Source organism: Urtica dioica, chromosome 8, assembly GCF_054948205.1.
Source record: "Urtica dioica subsp. dioica isolate 48M chromosome 8, U.dioica_male_clone48M_v1_H2, whole genome shotgun sequence".
Classification (NCBI taxonomy): domain Eukaryota; kingdom Viridiplantae; phylum Streptophyta; class Magnoliopsida; order Rosales; family Urticaceae; genus Urtica; species Urtica dioica.
Genome location: NC_142763.1, coordinates 12,462,821 through 12,479,909, shown reverse-complemented (window position 1 = coordinate 12,479,909; position 17,089 = coordinate 12,462,821). Strand labels below are relative to the sequence as shown.

At 35.9% G+C, this 17,089-nt stretch overlaps 1 protein-coding gene across 2 annotated transcripts; it reads left to right on the top strand.

Moving 5' to 3' along the window:
• Positions 1-12,178: 12,178 nt before the first annotated feature.
• SD3 (import inner membrane translocase subunit) lies at positions 12,179-15,206 on the top strand. 2 transcript variants are annotated; one of them, XM_089621741.1, is made up of 9 exons: positions 12,179-12,302; positions 12,604-12,713; positions 12,817-12,882; positions 12,978-12,999; positions 13,299-13,438; positions 13,571-13,749; positions 13,843-13,891; positions 14,580-14,699; positions 14,824-15,206. In XM_089621741.1, exons 1-9 carry the CDS (start codon positions 12,299-12,301, stop codon positions 14,992-14,994), a joined length of 861 nt encoding a protein of 286 aa, XP_089477867.1. In that variant the 5' UTR covers positions 12,179-12,298; the 3' UTR covers positions 14,995-15,206. The 2 variants fall into 2 exon arrangements, with proteins under 2 accessions (XP_089477867.1, XP_089477868.1); XM_089621742.1 differs by having other exon boundaries at positions 12,223-12,306.
• Positions 15,207-17,089: the final 1,883 nt, after the last annotated feature.

Sequence of the window (17,089 nt, the reverse complement as noted above, 5' to 3'; positions counted from 1 at the left end):
ATGTCTTTTCTGGGAATGTTTGGTTTGGTTTGTCTCTCTCGCATCATCGAGGCGCGTGTTACACGGCCCCCCCAGTTGAATTGAGTGTTTGTTAACCAGCGTGGCTGAAATGTGGGTCCCACTTTCCCGAATATTTTCACGAGGAAATTCAATTTAATGTCCAAAAAAAGAAAAACAAAATCCAATTTTTTTTGAAATGCAAGTAAATTTGTGTAACTGGGGAATAGCCCAAGTTTCATTTTATTAAGCAAATAGCCCATATTTTCAGCTCAGATCATAATGCCCTTGGCAAATTCATGAATTGGTTATTTTAATTAACCTACTGGAGTGAGTTAGGTTAATTAATTAACTTATTGGTTGAATAATAGTTTAGGTTCTGATTTTTTGTGAGTAAAATTAATTTACTAAATGATTGAATTCGGAATTAGGTTAATTAATTGAATGCTTTGAATATCAATTGACTTAAGTTATGATTTTTGTAAATTTTTTGTGAATTTCAAATCATTCACGAATCAGTTAGTTAATTAATCTAACTCACTCCAGTAGGTTAATTAAATTAACCGATTCGCAAATTTACAAAGTGTCTCTCCTCAATCCCCTCCATCGCCGCCGATTTCCTCTCCGCCGCCGATTCCTCTCCCTCTGCCGATTTTCGAGTCAATCTGAGCCGTCGTCGCCGTCGAGATCTGTACCTTCCCTGCGCCGCCAAGCAGCAGATCGCCTTCCCTTCTTTGTCTTGTTCCTTGGCGCCGTGGTCGAGCTGGTTCGTTCCGGTGCACGAACGACGGAGATGCTTTCCTCTGTCTCCAGCTTGCTCACTCTCAGTCGCCGCGTCTCCAACGAGACTTTTTGGCCGACATAAACCTCTACTGCTTAGTTCCGATTTCGAAGCTGGCTCATGTTCTGGAGCTCATATGGGAGGAGATCGTTGATGACCGATCGTGCGAGCACTGCCGTGGCAGCGATCGACGCCGCCGTGGTGAGGACCGACTTCACCGTCTCGAGCCTACTGGTTTCCGGCGAGGACGACGCCATCGAAGCTGGTTAGGGTTTCGGAGCTAGTTTAGGTTTGGGAAATTTTGGATATCTGATTGAAGTTTTGCTCTTATATACAAGGGTAATTTAGGAAGTGAAATATTAATTGGGCTATTCACCTAATTTATTCAAACTTTGGCTATTCTCCTAATATTTGTGGTTTGATTGGGCTAGTATGCTTACTCTCCCTAATATTTTTATGATCCGTGCATTTCATCTTTTTCGTGGACATGTTAATTTCCTTATTACGCTATGATCTATACATTTTCATAATTTGTTAGAAAATAATATGTGACTTTAAATTTATTTCACTATTATCGTTAATAATAATGGGGACTCAACTCAATCAAAATTTGGTATATTTTAATCATCAGCCTTGTCGATTTCCTATCTTTATGCTCATTGTTGGTAAATTTGGTATTTTACTTCATATTTCTCTAAATTTATCGTCGCCATTTTCATCACAACCTGTATGACCAATCACGAATCTGGCGTTAGTACTCGTTCAATGGTATCAACAATGAGCATTTGAAACAAATGTCTCGCTACTAGAAAACAGCGACGAGAATTAAACAATCAATAATACAAAAATTAAAAAAAAAATGTCATTTTACTAACATCTCTACCCATCTAGACAATAGTCCCTTCGCATGGTTTCAAAATTCAAACACTATCAATCATCACCTTAGCCTCTTCTAAAAAAAATTAATAATAGTATATAAATAAATAAATTCATCACCTTAGTCTCGATTTTGTAATTTAAATGTCAAAATTCGACCCTTAAAGGTTGGCGACGAAGTATTTCATACATGCAATGCCAAAATAAATATTGTAGTTGTCATTAGGATAGATTAATAAAATAAGGACTTTGTCTAATGTCTAGTTGTAATCACAATTAATTTTTTTAAAACTTGTCTGATGAATGTCTAATTTCAATTGTTGACTATATACAATATTAATTTGTCAACATCATATTTGTGATCATTTTATCCTAAAAAAAAACATAAAGTGGTTGCTCGAAGTTCAATAAAATCCTAGAACTTTGTCAACCACTACCACCGAGATTACTCAGTTCAAGTCGTTGTCTACCAAACTTCCAATGCTCTTGAATTGCAACGAAATATCATAGCGTTCGATAATATGGAGTTGGCTCCTTTACACCGATTTTGATATTGAATGCATGAACATAGACCATATCGAAATAGATTGCTAATTTAATTCGCGATAATATCTCAAGCAAACAAGTTGAAATGAAGTTGTTGATTTGTTTACTAAACCTCAATTTGTACTTTGTACATATAGGATCAAAGCTCAAAATGATATTAGCACTTGACCTAAAATTAAGGTGTATTAGATTATTATATATTGTCTACACACCCTCGTTAGATCAAGTTTGTTAAATATTCAACTCTTAGAATGAGCTAAATCAATAGGTGTTGGGGTTGCAACAATAGCTTTAGTTGGAGCTGCAATCGGTATTGAAGACGTCTTCGATTCTTTAATTCATTCCGTGGCAAGAAATCCATCATTGGCTAAACAATCATTTTTTTACGTCATCTTGGGGTTTGCTCTTACGAAAGCTATTGCATCGTTTGCCCCAATGATGGCCTTTTATGATCTCATATGTATTTCAAACAGAGGGCTTTTCAGGTCAGGTACCAAACCAACATGAAGATTTTAATTAAATGAGTTTAAGAGAGCCGCATTTAAGAAATCGAGGTTGGATACAAAACAGTTCCGAAAAACTGGTTGATGAAAAATAGTTACTCTCTCTCTCTCTCTCCAAGCACATGCACAATTATTTGATTAGATAAACTCTCTCTCTCTCTCTCTCTCTCTCTCTCTCTCTCTCTCTCTCTCTCTCTCTCCAAGCACATGCACAAGGAGTTTGAGACGTAAGTATTTTATTAGATAAATTCACTCTCTCTCTCTCCCAACACAGAAGGGGTTAATTTGTGTTGGATCCTATGTGGCATGGTTTAGTTTGGTAAAAAAAAATTTGTTTAAGTTGTTCAAGACAAGCTGCAAGAATATGTTCAAGACCCGGGTTACTCAAAGTCACTTCCTCCTGCGCGAATATAATTAAAAATATTATGTTTCCAATTATGTATATTACGGTGATATATTATCAGATATTTGGTTTTCAAGAACAACATATTCGCGATAGATTTGGTGTTAACCTTATAAAATTCATTGTGAGTCGAATTATGTTAATCCCTTTTTCCGTTAGGTAAATTCACGCCGCATTAAACCTTGAACTAGTCTCTTTGTCTTGAAGATATTCATCGACATTTAATTCTTGGTACTTGCAGCTGTTGTATCTTTATTTGTGTAGAGTTTGTAAATGCGTGTTTTTGCATTGATAAGTTTGTCAATCTTCGGGAGAGAATTGGACGAAAGAGAGGAGTCTCTTATGTAAGGGGAGCTCAAATTGCTATCCATTAGATAATTAAAAGATTAATGTGTTTAAGAGGGAGTCTGCAAACATAAAATTATGTACCTTTTACTATTGAGATAGTTGATTGATTTTCAGACGTATCAATCCCCTTGAGTAGATGTTTTATTACCGAACATGGTTACCAGATCTTTTGTATCTTTTATTGCTTTCTCGTTGATTGCTTGTTTGATTGTTATTTGAATTAATCTTGCTAAAATAATTAGTTGTTCAACAAATTGTTTCACTCTCAAATTGAACAACCATCTTAATCACGTTAAATAATTTCAATTTGATATGTAATTATTTGATCAGATAAACCTTCTACAACTAATATGATAACGGTCACTGAGATCATTGTATGTTTATAATAGTTCCAAAGTCCTATATAAAGTTGAATATGAAAGTTTTGCGGATATACGAAAGCAAAAGAAAATAGGATAAATTACACGCATGCCCCCTGAACTCGGAGGTCATTAACAACTCACCCCCTGAACTCGAAATTTCCACAAAAACTACTCTGATCTTTCAATTTTTTTGAATTGCGCCCCTTCCGTCTATTATTTTCAGTTACCATCCATGACAAACCCACGTTTTCGGCACGTGACCCATCAGCGAGGTCAAATTATGATAATACCCTTGAGTAACCCAATTATATATAGAAATCCCTAACCCTAAAATCAAAATCCCGAACTTGGTTCTGATGTGAGCTTTGCAAATCGATGGCGTCTTCGTCGAAATGTGGAGGTATCGGCTTCGATGAAGGAGAGTCTGTCGATAAACGTCGGATTCCTCGCTGCTACTGTCGTGTATTGTGCGTCGAGCGAACGTCCTGGACGTGTGACAACCCAGGGAGGAGGTTTTATGGCTGTTCAAGGTTTGAGGTACGTTGTTCTTTGTTTGTATTCGCCGCTGCTATTCCTCGCTTTTTGTTTGTATAAAGAGCAAATAATGTTGGAGGTTATTTACAGAAGAACAGGGACAGGGGTTGTGGTATGTTGGAGTGGATTGATCCACAAATGTGTAAAAGGTCTTTGCAAATTATACCTGGATTATTGAAGAAAATTAACAAGCTAGAAGCACGGGAAACAGAAGATGTGTCGGAGACGAACATGAATTATGAAGTTGACATTGAGCTGAAGCAACTGAGGGAAAAAATAGGGGATGAATCGCGCAAATTGAAGATGTATATGATGGTATTATGTATTGGTGTAGGTTTTATTTTGATGTTCAAATAAATCATGTTTGTACTTAAGATTTTGTATGCAATTTGGACGAGTTTTATGTATGTAATATGTGATCTGGACAAGTTTTTATGAGCACTGGACTTGGTTTGTTGTGGTGTTAGTTATCAGTGTTAGTTGGTTCAAATAGTATTTAAATTGGACAAAATGAATGGCATTTAAACTGACTGTAGTTGTTGGACAAAAGTAATTTAAATAGAAACATTAAAATGGACATCAAAATGAAGATCAAGAATGCAATCAAAACATTGAAATGGACAAAAGACCAACCTGGTCAGTTTTAGATTACGAAATGGACAAAATATGTTCAGTTTACAACCACAGTTTTGCTACCACATACATTTTTTCCTACCAATTACACCCAAAATAGTACCACATACATTTTTAGCTACTAATTTCATGCAAAAGAGTTCCACATATTTCACATCAACCACAGTTATACACAAACACATAAGCTAAAATAAATTTCTCGGCCGCAGTACATTCTTTCTTGTTGGAACCTTGTTGAGTCTCGGACTGCGCTGTAATTTCAAACATTACAAATGGTCAGATAAAGTAATGATGGTTGATACCGACTTAAAAATTTAGCAACTAACCCTCAGCTGTGGTTGTGGATTGACTTGGCGCGGTCCACGTTGAGACGGTCCCTGTTGAGGGGCAGGTTGTTGAGATTGACCCTGTTGAGTTGGTCCACGTTGAGCTGGACCTTGTTGAGCTGGAGGTTGTTGTGATGGACCCTGTTGAGCTGCAGGCTGTTGAGCTGGAGCACGTTGAGTTGGAGCGCCTCTAGCTGCCTGTTGTGCATCTCTAGCTGCTCGTTGTTCAGTTCTCTGCACGATAATGGATTAGATAGCAAGATATCATGACTTTAAATTTAGCACATTAAGCTTACCAATGCATCTTGTTGCCTTCTAAAACATGTTTTTAGGTTGTGTCCATGTTTTCCACATCCAGAACATCGTACTGTGACGTATTTTTGAGTCATTCTGGTTCCACCACGTGGAACTACCTCATCATGCTCCACCCTCCTCAACTTTTTAGGTCTCCCTGGCTCGGCTCTATTTGGTGGCATTCTAATCGGTTCTAGCCCTGTTTTTGGCCATTGCTCGATAGGGTTCAGCGGACTGATCATGTATTTGTATGCAGTCATGTAAGCGGCCTTCTTGTAGCAATCATCCACATACATTTCCGGTTGCTGATGTTTTTGCCAAATACATGCAATGGCATGAGCACAAGGAATCCCTGAAAAGTCATACAAAATTAGACATGCCATACTTAATTATCTGAGTAATGAGTGAATTGAGTACCTGACAAGTCCCAACGATTGCATGAACATGTTCTTCTATTTAAATCAACCGAGTACATACTCCCATACATGTTCTGGACTTGGAATAGCAATTCCCCACACCAATGAGCAATGTTCTCTCCAGACAGTTCCTTATTCTTTTCAAGGATCTTATAAATGCGCGGACCAATTTCTCCTGGCCATTTTTCTACAGCCACTCGCTGTTTGCTAAACCTCTGCAGTAGGTACATTCTAATTCTCTCTAGCATGGATAGAATTGGTCTTTGCCTCGCTAGTAACACTGACCTAGTACCATTAAAGGACTCACACAAGTTGTTCAGTAAGATGTCACACTTGACAGTTGTTCTGAAGTTGCTCCTAGCCCAGTGTACTGGATTCTTTTCGCACAACCAATTGTAAGCCTCTTCATCCTCTGCCTTGATCATATCCATTTCTTGAAGGAATTTGTGTTGAGAATACGCCTTTGCTGCTGACATTACCTTTTGTTTCAAAAATTGTCCCTTGAAAACCTGCTCAGGAGTAGTAGTGTGGAGTATTAGTTTGGTATATTAGTGTGAGAAATAAGTAACATGTTTTCATACATAGTGTGGTATATTAGTGTAAGATATTACCTTCGTGAAATTGGATTGCAAGTGCCTTGCACAATGTCGGTGTTCTGCGCCTACAGAACCGGTTTCCCACAGTCCATTCAGGGCTTCCTTTAACCCTTTCTGTTTGTCAGTGATAAATGTCCAGTGATGTCCATTGTGTATTCGCACATCGTCTTTCAAATAGTTTAAAAACCACGCCCACGAGGATTTGCATTCTGACTCCACCACCGCAAAAGCAACTAGAAACATGCTGTTATTGGCATCGATGCCAATGGCTGTCAACAGTTGACCTGTGTGATGTCCTTTGATGTGACATCCATCAAGCCCGAGCACAGGTCTACAACCCTCGTTGAAGCCAGATTTAGAGCCGGAATAACAAATGTATAGCCTTTTAAATATAGGCCTACCTTGTTCGTCGGCCTCAGTCAGGAATTCGACAGTTGATCCTGGATTAGATCGCTTGATCTCTGCACCATAGTCCCACAAAGACGCATACTGTTCTTTGTACGTGCCTTCAATCACTTTGGTCGCAAAATTTTTTGCTCGATAAGCCTTCATCTTTGAACATTGTAATACAAAGTCCTTTTGTACTTTCTGCATGAAGTTGGTGGCTGACCAATTGTCATTGTCTTTGAAAGTGTCCATGTACTTGTTAGATAACCATCGTGAAGTGGCGAACCTATTCTTGTTTGTTCTGGCGCAAGTGTGCTCAGGCACATAGGTCTTTATTGCAAATGTGGTCGTCTTACCTAGTTCTGATGCATAGCAAAGCCATTTACAATTCGCATCTTTGCAAACTGCTCGCACTCTATTCGGGTCGTTGACCTTGAAGCGAACTTCCTTCCCTGATCTGATAGAGTATTCTCGGATGGCATCTTTGAATACACTTCCACTAGGGAATACTAGGCCCAATTTGAGCTGAGGACAACGCATGTCTGTGTCTTGTCTGAACTCTTGAAACTTTGACAGAACCTTCTTCGAAACCGAACCACCCTTGTCTTCATCTTCGCTAGACGACTCATGGTGTAAGTTGATGTTCTCTTCGTCGTTGTAGTCACTATCTGCAGCCGACACTGGTTCATCATCACTGTAAGGTTTTTTACCTTTGCCCTTTAAACAACGCTCTACAGTTGCCCCGTCCACGGCCACCTCATCTTCAATCTTCTCAAATCCACTATCTTCCTCAACAACTTCAGCGTCCTCATCATCATCTGCTTCTGTTTCACCATCTTCTTGAATTTCTGGCTGGCTGAAGGGCTGTTGATTGTCATCAACTTGGCTGAAGGGCTGTTGACTGTCATCTACTTGGCTGAATGGCTGTTGACTCTCATCCACTTGGCTGAATGGCTGTTGACTCTCATCCACCTGGCTGAATGGCTGTTGACTCTCATCCACTTGACTGAATGGCTGTTGACTCTCATCCACTTGTCTGAATGGCTGTTGACTCTCATCCACTTGTCTGAATGGCTGTTGACTCTCATCCACTTGACTGAATGGCTATTGACTCTCATCCACTTGGCTTTGTGGGTCTTGACCCTCATCGTGTTGACTGACTGGCTCTTCAATATCAGCAGGATGACTTTGTGGCTGTTGACTCCCATCCACCTGGCTTTGTGATTGTTGACTCTCATCCAGGTTAAGTTCAGTGTCTTCAAATTCAGCTTGACATTCTTGAAATACAAGTTCAGGATCTTCAACTACAGTCTCACCCACTTCAACATCTGGAACGTTAACTGCTGGACTTGAGTCTTCTACCAGAAGAAGAGTATGCCCTTCTTCAACCCGGTGATCACAATACAGAGGCAGTAGAAATGTCCTCTCAAGCAGCATTCCTACAACACTTAACAACGTACTATCTGAGTCAAGAAATATAAACTCAGTAGCGTCAGCAGGTACCATGTAATACAGCCCTCCAACAAAGTATCCCAAGTCTTTCTTCAAAATCGCGTCCAACTCCAGTAACGACAACCGGTCAATGTCCATGTGGTCCACATAGTCCACTTTAGAGTCCACATAAGCCAGTCGGTCATTCACCAATTCCATCCTACCCCCATGGTGAACTTCGTACGTAAATTTTCCTGACCCAGTGACTGCAGCAATACAAACAAGCAAAGATGTGCAAAAATAAAACAATTACTCCACCATACAAACATTACTGGTCCCTACACTTGTATTTAAAGTCTGAAATCAAAATATCGAAACCCCCAAAACCAGACAACGACAACAAAAGTGGTCCCTTTGTCACTTTCATAAAGACTAACCCACCAACACCCGACATTTCATAAAAAACAAAGCATAACAAATACCAGCAGTGGTCCCAACATTTCACTTTCATAAATACTAACCCACCAACACCCGACATCCTGGATTTATTTATATTTAATCTTGAAATAAAGATGCTCACCGTACGGTGGTAAGCGCACCGATGCGTTACTTTGGGAATCGCATTTCTGCTTCTTCGTCGCCGGAGATTTACGAGCGGTCTTCTTCGTCGGAGACGATTTCTGCTTCTTCTTCACCGGAGATTGATTTCGCGGGGGCTTCCAACCAGTTTTCACCATTTCGAAATAAAACCCTAATTTTCTCGAAACTCATTCAACCCGCTTATTTTCTACCCAAAAAATTTAAATGAAATTAATCATTTAAATTATCTTTAATTAATATCATGAGAGAATACCAAATATACCCCTCGCTGATGGGTCACGTGCCGAAAACGTGGGTTTGTCATGGATGGTAACTGAAAATAATAGACGGAAGGGGCGCAATTCAAAAAAATTGAAAGATCAGAGTAGTTTTTGTGGAAATTTCGAGTTCAGGGGGTGAGTTGTTAATGACCTCCGAGTTCAGGGGGCATGAGTGTAATTTATCCAAGAAAATAAAGCATTGCACCCTAAAAGAAGGCAAAGCGAGGATTGTTGGATAATAGGTCTTATAGGCTGAAGAAAAAGCCAAATGCTTTGTGTATTGGTGACATATGTATATGTATATTTATGTGTGTATGTATATGTAATGCAAGAAAAAGCCAAACGCTTTGTGTATTGTGTTGGATAACTATATGTATATGTATATGTATATGTATATGTATATGTATACGTATATGTAGGTTTAGGCGTGTCAGTGGGTTTGTATGTTTCAAAGTCCCACACGACTGAAAAAGCTTGTCTCTTTCTTGTCTTGCTCTCTCTCTGCGCAACATGACCTTATTTTTTATTATTATTGATACGTGTTTTAGACCCATCAAATTTCATGACTAACTTTTAAGTTCTAACTTACCATTTAAAAACTATCACACACGCATACATAGTCATACACATCTGAGAGCGGTAATCACTTTTGCTCCACGTGTCAGAAGGGCAGTTGGGTAAAAAAGAAGTATAAATTTTCTTTCTTCAGATGAGCTGATAGAGATAGCAAGGTAGTGATTTTTTGGGTGCAAAAGGAACAAAAAGCACAGTAGGGTCTATTCACACGCATAGATATTATGTATGTTTTTTGGCTCGAAAGATATTATGAATGTGTATGTACATACTACATAATAGTTGTCCTCTGTTCCTAAAAAAAAAGTAGTACTCTGTTCTTCAAAAATATATATTATAATTATAATAATAAAAAGTAGTCATCTCGTCTGTAACTTTGATCCTGTTTCGGAACTGTGGACAAGTCTTTATTTTTTTTTTTTTTTTTTATATCACTTCTATTCCTAAACAACGGTAGTTAATCTCTGTTAATTGTTTGATTTGATTAACAAAAAAAGAAACTAGAAGGGAAAAAATCACCAAGTTACGATGTTCAAATTCAATATATTTGTTTGTATATATGTAAGCGAATGAATTCTTAATAAATAAATAAAACTCTACCCAAAGAAACTCGTCAACTCTCTCGTAATTGACCCGCAACAGAAGGGATATATTTTTGTTGGGTTATTATTTATTTATTTATTTATTTTATAGAAAATCACTACTAAAATAAATATGTTTTTATTGTAAACAAATGTTTAAAATGCTTTTACGAGCGATGAGAGATTTGACTTATATTATGAAATTATTAGATTAAATTTTCGATACAACTATTTTTAAAGATTTTATAAGTAATGATAATTTTGAAATTTTCACAATTAAAATTACTCTGAGATATAATATTATAGCAAATTAAAAAAAAAGGCTAGGAGTAAAATGATCATTTATAAAAATAAATGTAAAAAACATGCATGTTCTTTATAACATATTCTTACAATGCTATGCTATATTAGGTGATGCTCCCTTATAGTAAGAAGATACCAAAAGAGAGTCCTTTAATTTAGTAGTATTATCAACGATTTTAGCCCATGTGTTCATAATCGGTGAAATGGGAGTTGAAAAATATTCCAAAATTTGTGGTGCTAGGGATACATAATAATTACCCCGGCCTCCCTTTGATCCAAAAGAATAGAAGAATCACCTTCCATAGAAAAGATTTGGGAAAAAACTACAAGGATTGAGGCATGTCATGTTCCCGGCGAGTGGAAAGGAAGTGCTTTATCAAAGTCATCGGTAAAATCCATACGTACTCACCTACATCTTGAGCTTATTTAATCTCTTTGTTTTGAGAGAGTTAGCGATTGATCACTAGGTTTCGGTAGAACGGGCGAATAAGCAAAAGAATATTCATTGATTTAGGTTCGACTTGATGTGTGAATCATAGAGGGGACGGGGGATTAAGGATGCGAGATTTTTAGGAGATTCAACAATTTTTCTAGCCAAGGTTTTCAAATCATACAAAACTCGGAGGAGTTGTTGGTGGCCAGAATTTTAATACTAAATATAGAAATTATTATTTCATTGAAGTTGTGTCCGAGCCAAACAACTCATCATACTTCTCGCAAAGTTTTATTTGGTTTAAGAGTATACCATTAGCGTTTGGAGAATGTTGTCTTGAATGGCGAGGAATAAGGTTCGTCTATTCTAAGAGAGTTCTTCTTGAACTTGTATACGTATTTATGGAGCAATTCATTTTAAAATCTTACCAATGCCTAATATTATAATTTGACAAATTGACTCGAGAGGGAGCTACACAATGGGCGTATAACAATATTGCGAGCGAGCGACCAAGATGTCAACAACCGGAGGAGGGAATTGGTGGCAGATGTTGTTGAGATTAAGACCCTACCAACGAGACTAAACATGTGACAATATTGTCGTTGTGCTTTTTATTTTTAAAACTAATTGTAAGAAAAACATTTTTTTATCGGAAAATTGATTTTTTTCATGCTGTAAATAATTATTTTTTCTTGATGTTTATATAATTTTTAATTGATTTACGCTTTATTTAACTTTATCTATAGTTTCATTTATTTACAAGAGGACGTAACTATTTACATAAAAAAAAAAACTCTATTTCTTAATAAAAAATCAATTTGGAGCTAATATCGACCATATTTGATACTAGTTATTTTTGACATTTCCACGTTCTTGTCAGAAGACCAATCTGAAAACAATTGGGCCCTGCTAAGATTAGGAAACAGTAAGCCCAAAAAAATGACCCAATTATAAACGGTTCAAATCGGTTCATAAAAATCAATCGGAGCCCCGATCAGGGTTTTTAGGAGTTTTTAGACCAGCCCAAGTCATCGTCTTTTTCCTTTCGCTCTCGCCATAATTAGGGCTTTGAGGTCTGTTATTCAACGATACCAAATTCCGTTCTCCAATTCAGTATGGGTAAGTAAGTCAAGCTTTCGCCTTTCATCTCTACACTAGAAATCGCCGTTTTCTCTTTGTAATCCCCGAATTTTAGTTTTTTTTTATTGTTCAATATTCTGATACTGTGTCGTATAATTTGTAGACATTTTAGATATCGATTGTAAACTGGTAAAGTTTCTGCGTTTTCTTGTATTGCAAGAAAATGTTTTTTTGATTAAAATGGAGCATCAAGTAGATATGAGGCTACAGAGAAAGTGCAAGCTCAGAACTTTGGTTTGTGGAATTTGATGAACAAGCTTGTATGTTTTGGTGGTATTAGGGTCCAAGTGTGCAATGGGGTTATTGAGAAAGAAGGAGACAGATTTTGCGAGGACGATGTTGCCAAGGCTTAGCCGTGCTTTCCGATCAGCGGAGACGAATCCAAATGGGGTACATTACATTGTTAGGTCATTAATTAGCATTAGAATGAAACAATCTTCGCCAAGTGATTCTTGTATTGCTTTAAACTGATGCTTTGTTGGCGATAATGCAGTTGTTGGAAGTTCTGAAACCGGGGTCTAGAAATAATTCTTTTGTAAATACAAATAGTATTAATAAGGTAAATAATCTGGCTCTTTCTATTAAACAATATTGATTTAAATTATGAGATATGTGTAATCAGGCTGATTTCTTATTTTCACTTGAATAACGCAGGTCATCTTACTTGGAAAAAATGGTTAGTCTTTTTCATGTTTATTCTATATGCATCTGGGCTGTTGGGTTCGAGTTTCAACTAAGTGGCTTGTGTTTTTATTTATAGTATCAAATTGATGATATAAAGATGGATGATTTTTGGCACCGTGGTTGGGGAGGCATCAGATTAATCTTCTTATTGTTGAGATTTTTTGACAGCTGTTGAAACCTGAAAATGCATTATAGTTAATAGGCCACAAAGATGAAGAGGGATAGTAATGTGGCCTTTTTAAAAAAAAAAAAAAAATATATGTGTTTACTTTTTCTTGGGATGTTACACAGAAATATCTCTACTTCATAGAAGGCATTATACTAGCGAATGTATAGTTCGTTCGTGGTCATCACAACAGCTTATGAGATCTTATCGTGTTAGATCACTTTCATCGCGAGCTTCAAAGGAACCGGGAAAAACTCCAAACGAGGTTGGTATCAGAATCAAATTCTCTATACTTGTCTCTAGTGCTTGAGTACTCGAATCGCATATCAGCATCTCAGTCCTCGTTAGAGAAAAGGCTAAAGCAATCTCTCTGTCTGTATCTGCGCTTCTTTTACAGACAAAGAAAGACATATCCACTGTCGAGGATCCATTTGATGCTCCGACGTACAACATACCGGAGAAGCCGGTAACATTTACCGAGGGCGCTTCCTACAGTTTTATCATTCTTGCTGGGCTCGGCGTCGCTGCATTTGCCGGATATGGTGTTTTCAAGGAGCTTATATTTGAACCGAAAGAGTAAGTGTGTCAGTATGTATCGTCATTATTCTTTAGTGACGTTTTTCATTCAGCATCACGCTTATCTAGACCATGGTCTTCTTCACTACACAGGTATAAGATCTTCAATAATGCCCTGAAGAGAGTCCAAGATGATGCGGAGGTCAGAAAAAAGACTTGTAGTACTATACTTGATAATTCTTTGCTACTTAAAATGTTCTAAAAATTGTCCAGGTATGCTAATGGAACATAAAACTAATGGATGATAAGTTAAAGAATAACCACCGGCCTCGAGGATCCAGGGTCTAAAAGTGTAGAATAATCACCTGAAGGCTTGACCTTCAATACCCTTGTGTAATCAGATAAAATTAACAAGAAATAGCCGTTTGAAACTAATTGATTAGCAAAATAGCCAAAGTTTCAAGTTTTCAGTAAAATAACCAAAATTTCATTTTTTTTTAATTTTATTTATAAAAACAATGTCCTTGCAATTTTTGATGATAATATAAGCAATTTATCATTTTCAAACAAATTAATCGTAGGTGGTCAACAAAATTATTGAATCCTGATATTTGCACATTTTTGGTTATTTCACTAATTTTAGACAATCCTCGGCTTTTTTTGCAAATCCATTAATTTCAATTGGCTGATAAGCTCAGACACCCTATAATTAAAATGTGCCCACTGGAATCAATAGCAATTTCATTTATGCTTAAACCACAAGTAATGCAATTTGAGGAACCAGTATTAATGTTTGAGTTTGTATTTATTTTCTTTTCTTTTTTCCCAATCATGATCGTCTTATTTTTTTACGCTTGTATTGATATTCAACAACAATTTAATGTCATCAGGTTAGGGTGAGAATCGGATACCCTATCACTGGCTACGGTCAAGAGAGTAGAAACCGAGCTGCTCGCCAACGTATTCCTAACAGGACATGGACCGATGAAGATGGCGTTGAGCATATCGAGGTAATGCTTTCTTGTAGATTATCACAAGGAAATAAAGGTTACTTCTCGGCTAGGCCATAGATCCAACTAATTGTGAATTTGAACTTAAAATTTGTCCATTTTTGTGATGGATTTGCATACACAGGTAAACTTCTATATTCGGGGCCCCCATGGAGGTGGAAAGGTCTTTGCGGAGATGTACAAAGATCAAGCTGACAGGCAATGGAAATTCACATACCTGATCGTCGAGATTAAATCTCCGACGCCGGCGCAATTGATCTTGGAGTCGTATTTGCCGTCATATGCTCCGGCTTAAGATATTACTCAACCATTTTGATTTCGGTGTTCCTTTCTGTACCAAAATGAGAACTAAATTATAGCATAGTTGTCAATAATGTTTTGATTTCCTCGCCCTAAATTTTGCTGTAAGGGTTCAAGGAAAATTTCTTTTTCTTGTTTTCAATTAGCTTTCAAGTTGATGCTCGGAATGAAATATGATTAAAAAAAAAAAAAAAAATTATATGATCATAGATTTTACTTGAGCGTTCCTTTGTTTCGGTAAAAACCGATAGAATGGAATGGTTGTGTTGTGTTTCACAATTAACTTGCATTGAAATTTGAGTTTCTCTGTGAAAGTTATCGATCAATCTTCAAAGAAATTGAGATTTAATTATGATAAGTTCGAAAGAAAGTGACGAGCTGTGTATATTTCAATATTGGACCCAAATAATCTTTTAAAAATTATTAATAGGTAATTGCTCTTAATTAACTATGAAAAACATCAGAGATATATATTTATTGTAACTATTCCATTCAATTTAAGGCTCCATGCTCTTAGTTTTTAAGGCTCTAGATGGTCTGGTCATGACTCTTTAAATTGATTTTTTTTTTTGAAGGCACTCTTTAAATTGAATTGAAGACTTTTATTTTCGGGAGTAAATTACGCGGGGTAGTGCATTTTTTTAAAAGACACTGCGAAAATAACGTGCACAATCAATTTATATATATATATAAAAAAAGCTCATATTGTCTAGTGAATTATCAATTGTAACATTATTTCATCATTTTGTGTACTTTATCATTTGTAGTTTGTATCAGTTTGATTTTTGTATATAACATTATAAATATATACAGTCTCATAAATGCGTTGATGCACATTTAAAATATGTATACAGTTCAACAAATGTATGCTAATGTTTTATTAAAGTCTTCTAATGTTTTATAGATGTATATTGACTTGCTGATTGCATGTATACTAAACTATATAATGCGTACTAAAAATCGCTTAATGTGTATATTAAAAAGTATATAAGGAATGGTATTATTGTCCTGAATATTTGAAAAACAACATTTTTTTTTAAATGTTTTGAAATTTCTATCTTCTTCTTCTTCTTTTTTTTTTTTTCTTTTTTTTTTTTTTGCTGTGACAACTTAAAGCCTTTTGGCCTTATAAAAATAGGTGCTAGAATTGAATAGTCAATTAAAATTAATGGATTTACAAAATAGTGAAGATTTGTCTAAAATTAATAAAATAGTCAAAATGCTCAAGTACCACGTTTTAATAATTTTTTGATAATGTTATTAAGTTTTTTAAAAGGGATAAATTAGTTATATAAATTGTTAAAAAAAATTAACGCAAGTGTATTTTTTTTTATAAATATTGACTATTTTGTTGAGAACTTGATTTTTTTATATTGCTAATTAATTACTTTCAAATGGCTATTTTTATAATTTTCCTATATAAAAAAAAGGACAAATTGCATGTGTTAGTAATTTTTTTTTTAACTTAATGGCAAAAATAACATGTTAAAGTTTTCATAGCTAAAGGAGCTTACCTCAAAGTTTTCAAACCATGTGTTAACACAATTTTTTTTAAAAAAAGATGTTATACTGCTTTGAGGTTTCATTTAACTTGGTTTACTATTTAACGTTTCAGTTATAAGGAAATCAATGTTTACAGTAAAAATAATTATTTTGAAATGATTTAAAACACTCATTATTTAAAAAAAAAAAGTGTTACATTATTAAAACAATATTTATGTAATTTTTCCTGTAAAATATGCTACAAATAACAAAGCTCTTATCCATTTTAACTTTTAAGTTTTAAATAACATGAATTCTAACGGCATGCTGCTGAAAGATTACAAAAATGAGAGACTTCATCCCCTTTTCAAGGACCAAACAAAGTGTTGTTGGCTTTTTTTTTTTCTTTTTTTTTATTTATTTTTTTTTATTGCAAGTTAGTTATGTAAGATATCGGATAATATGCTTCAGGATATGTTGAGACATTTTGACACTGTGTGCAGATTTGTATTTTTGATAAGTTTCTTATTCGCAGAAGATTTTCTACGTTGATTCTTTTTGCTTGTATGGGTACGGAAACCCTAGATGTACTTCCGGTGTTGACTACT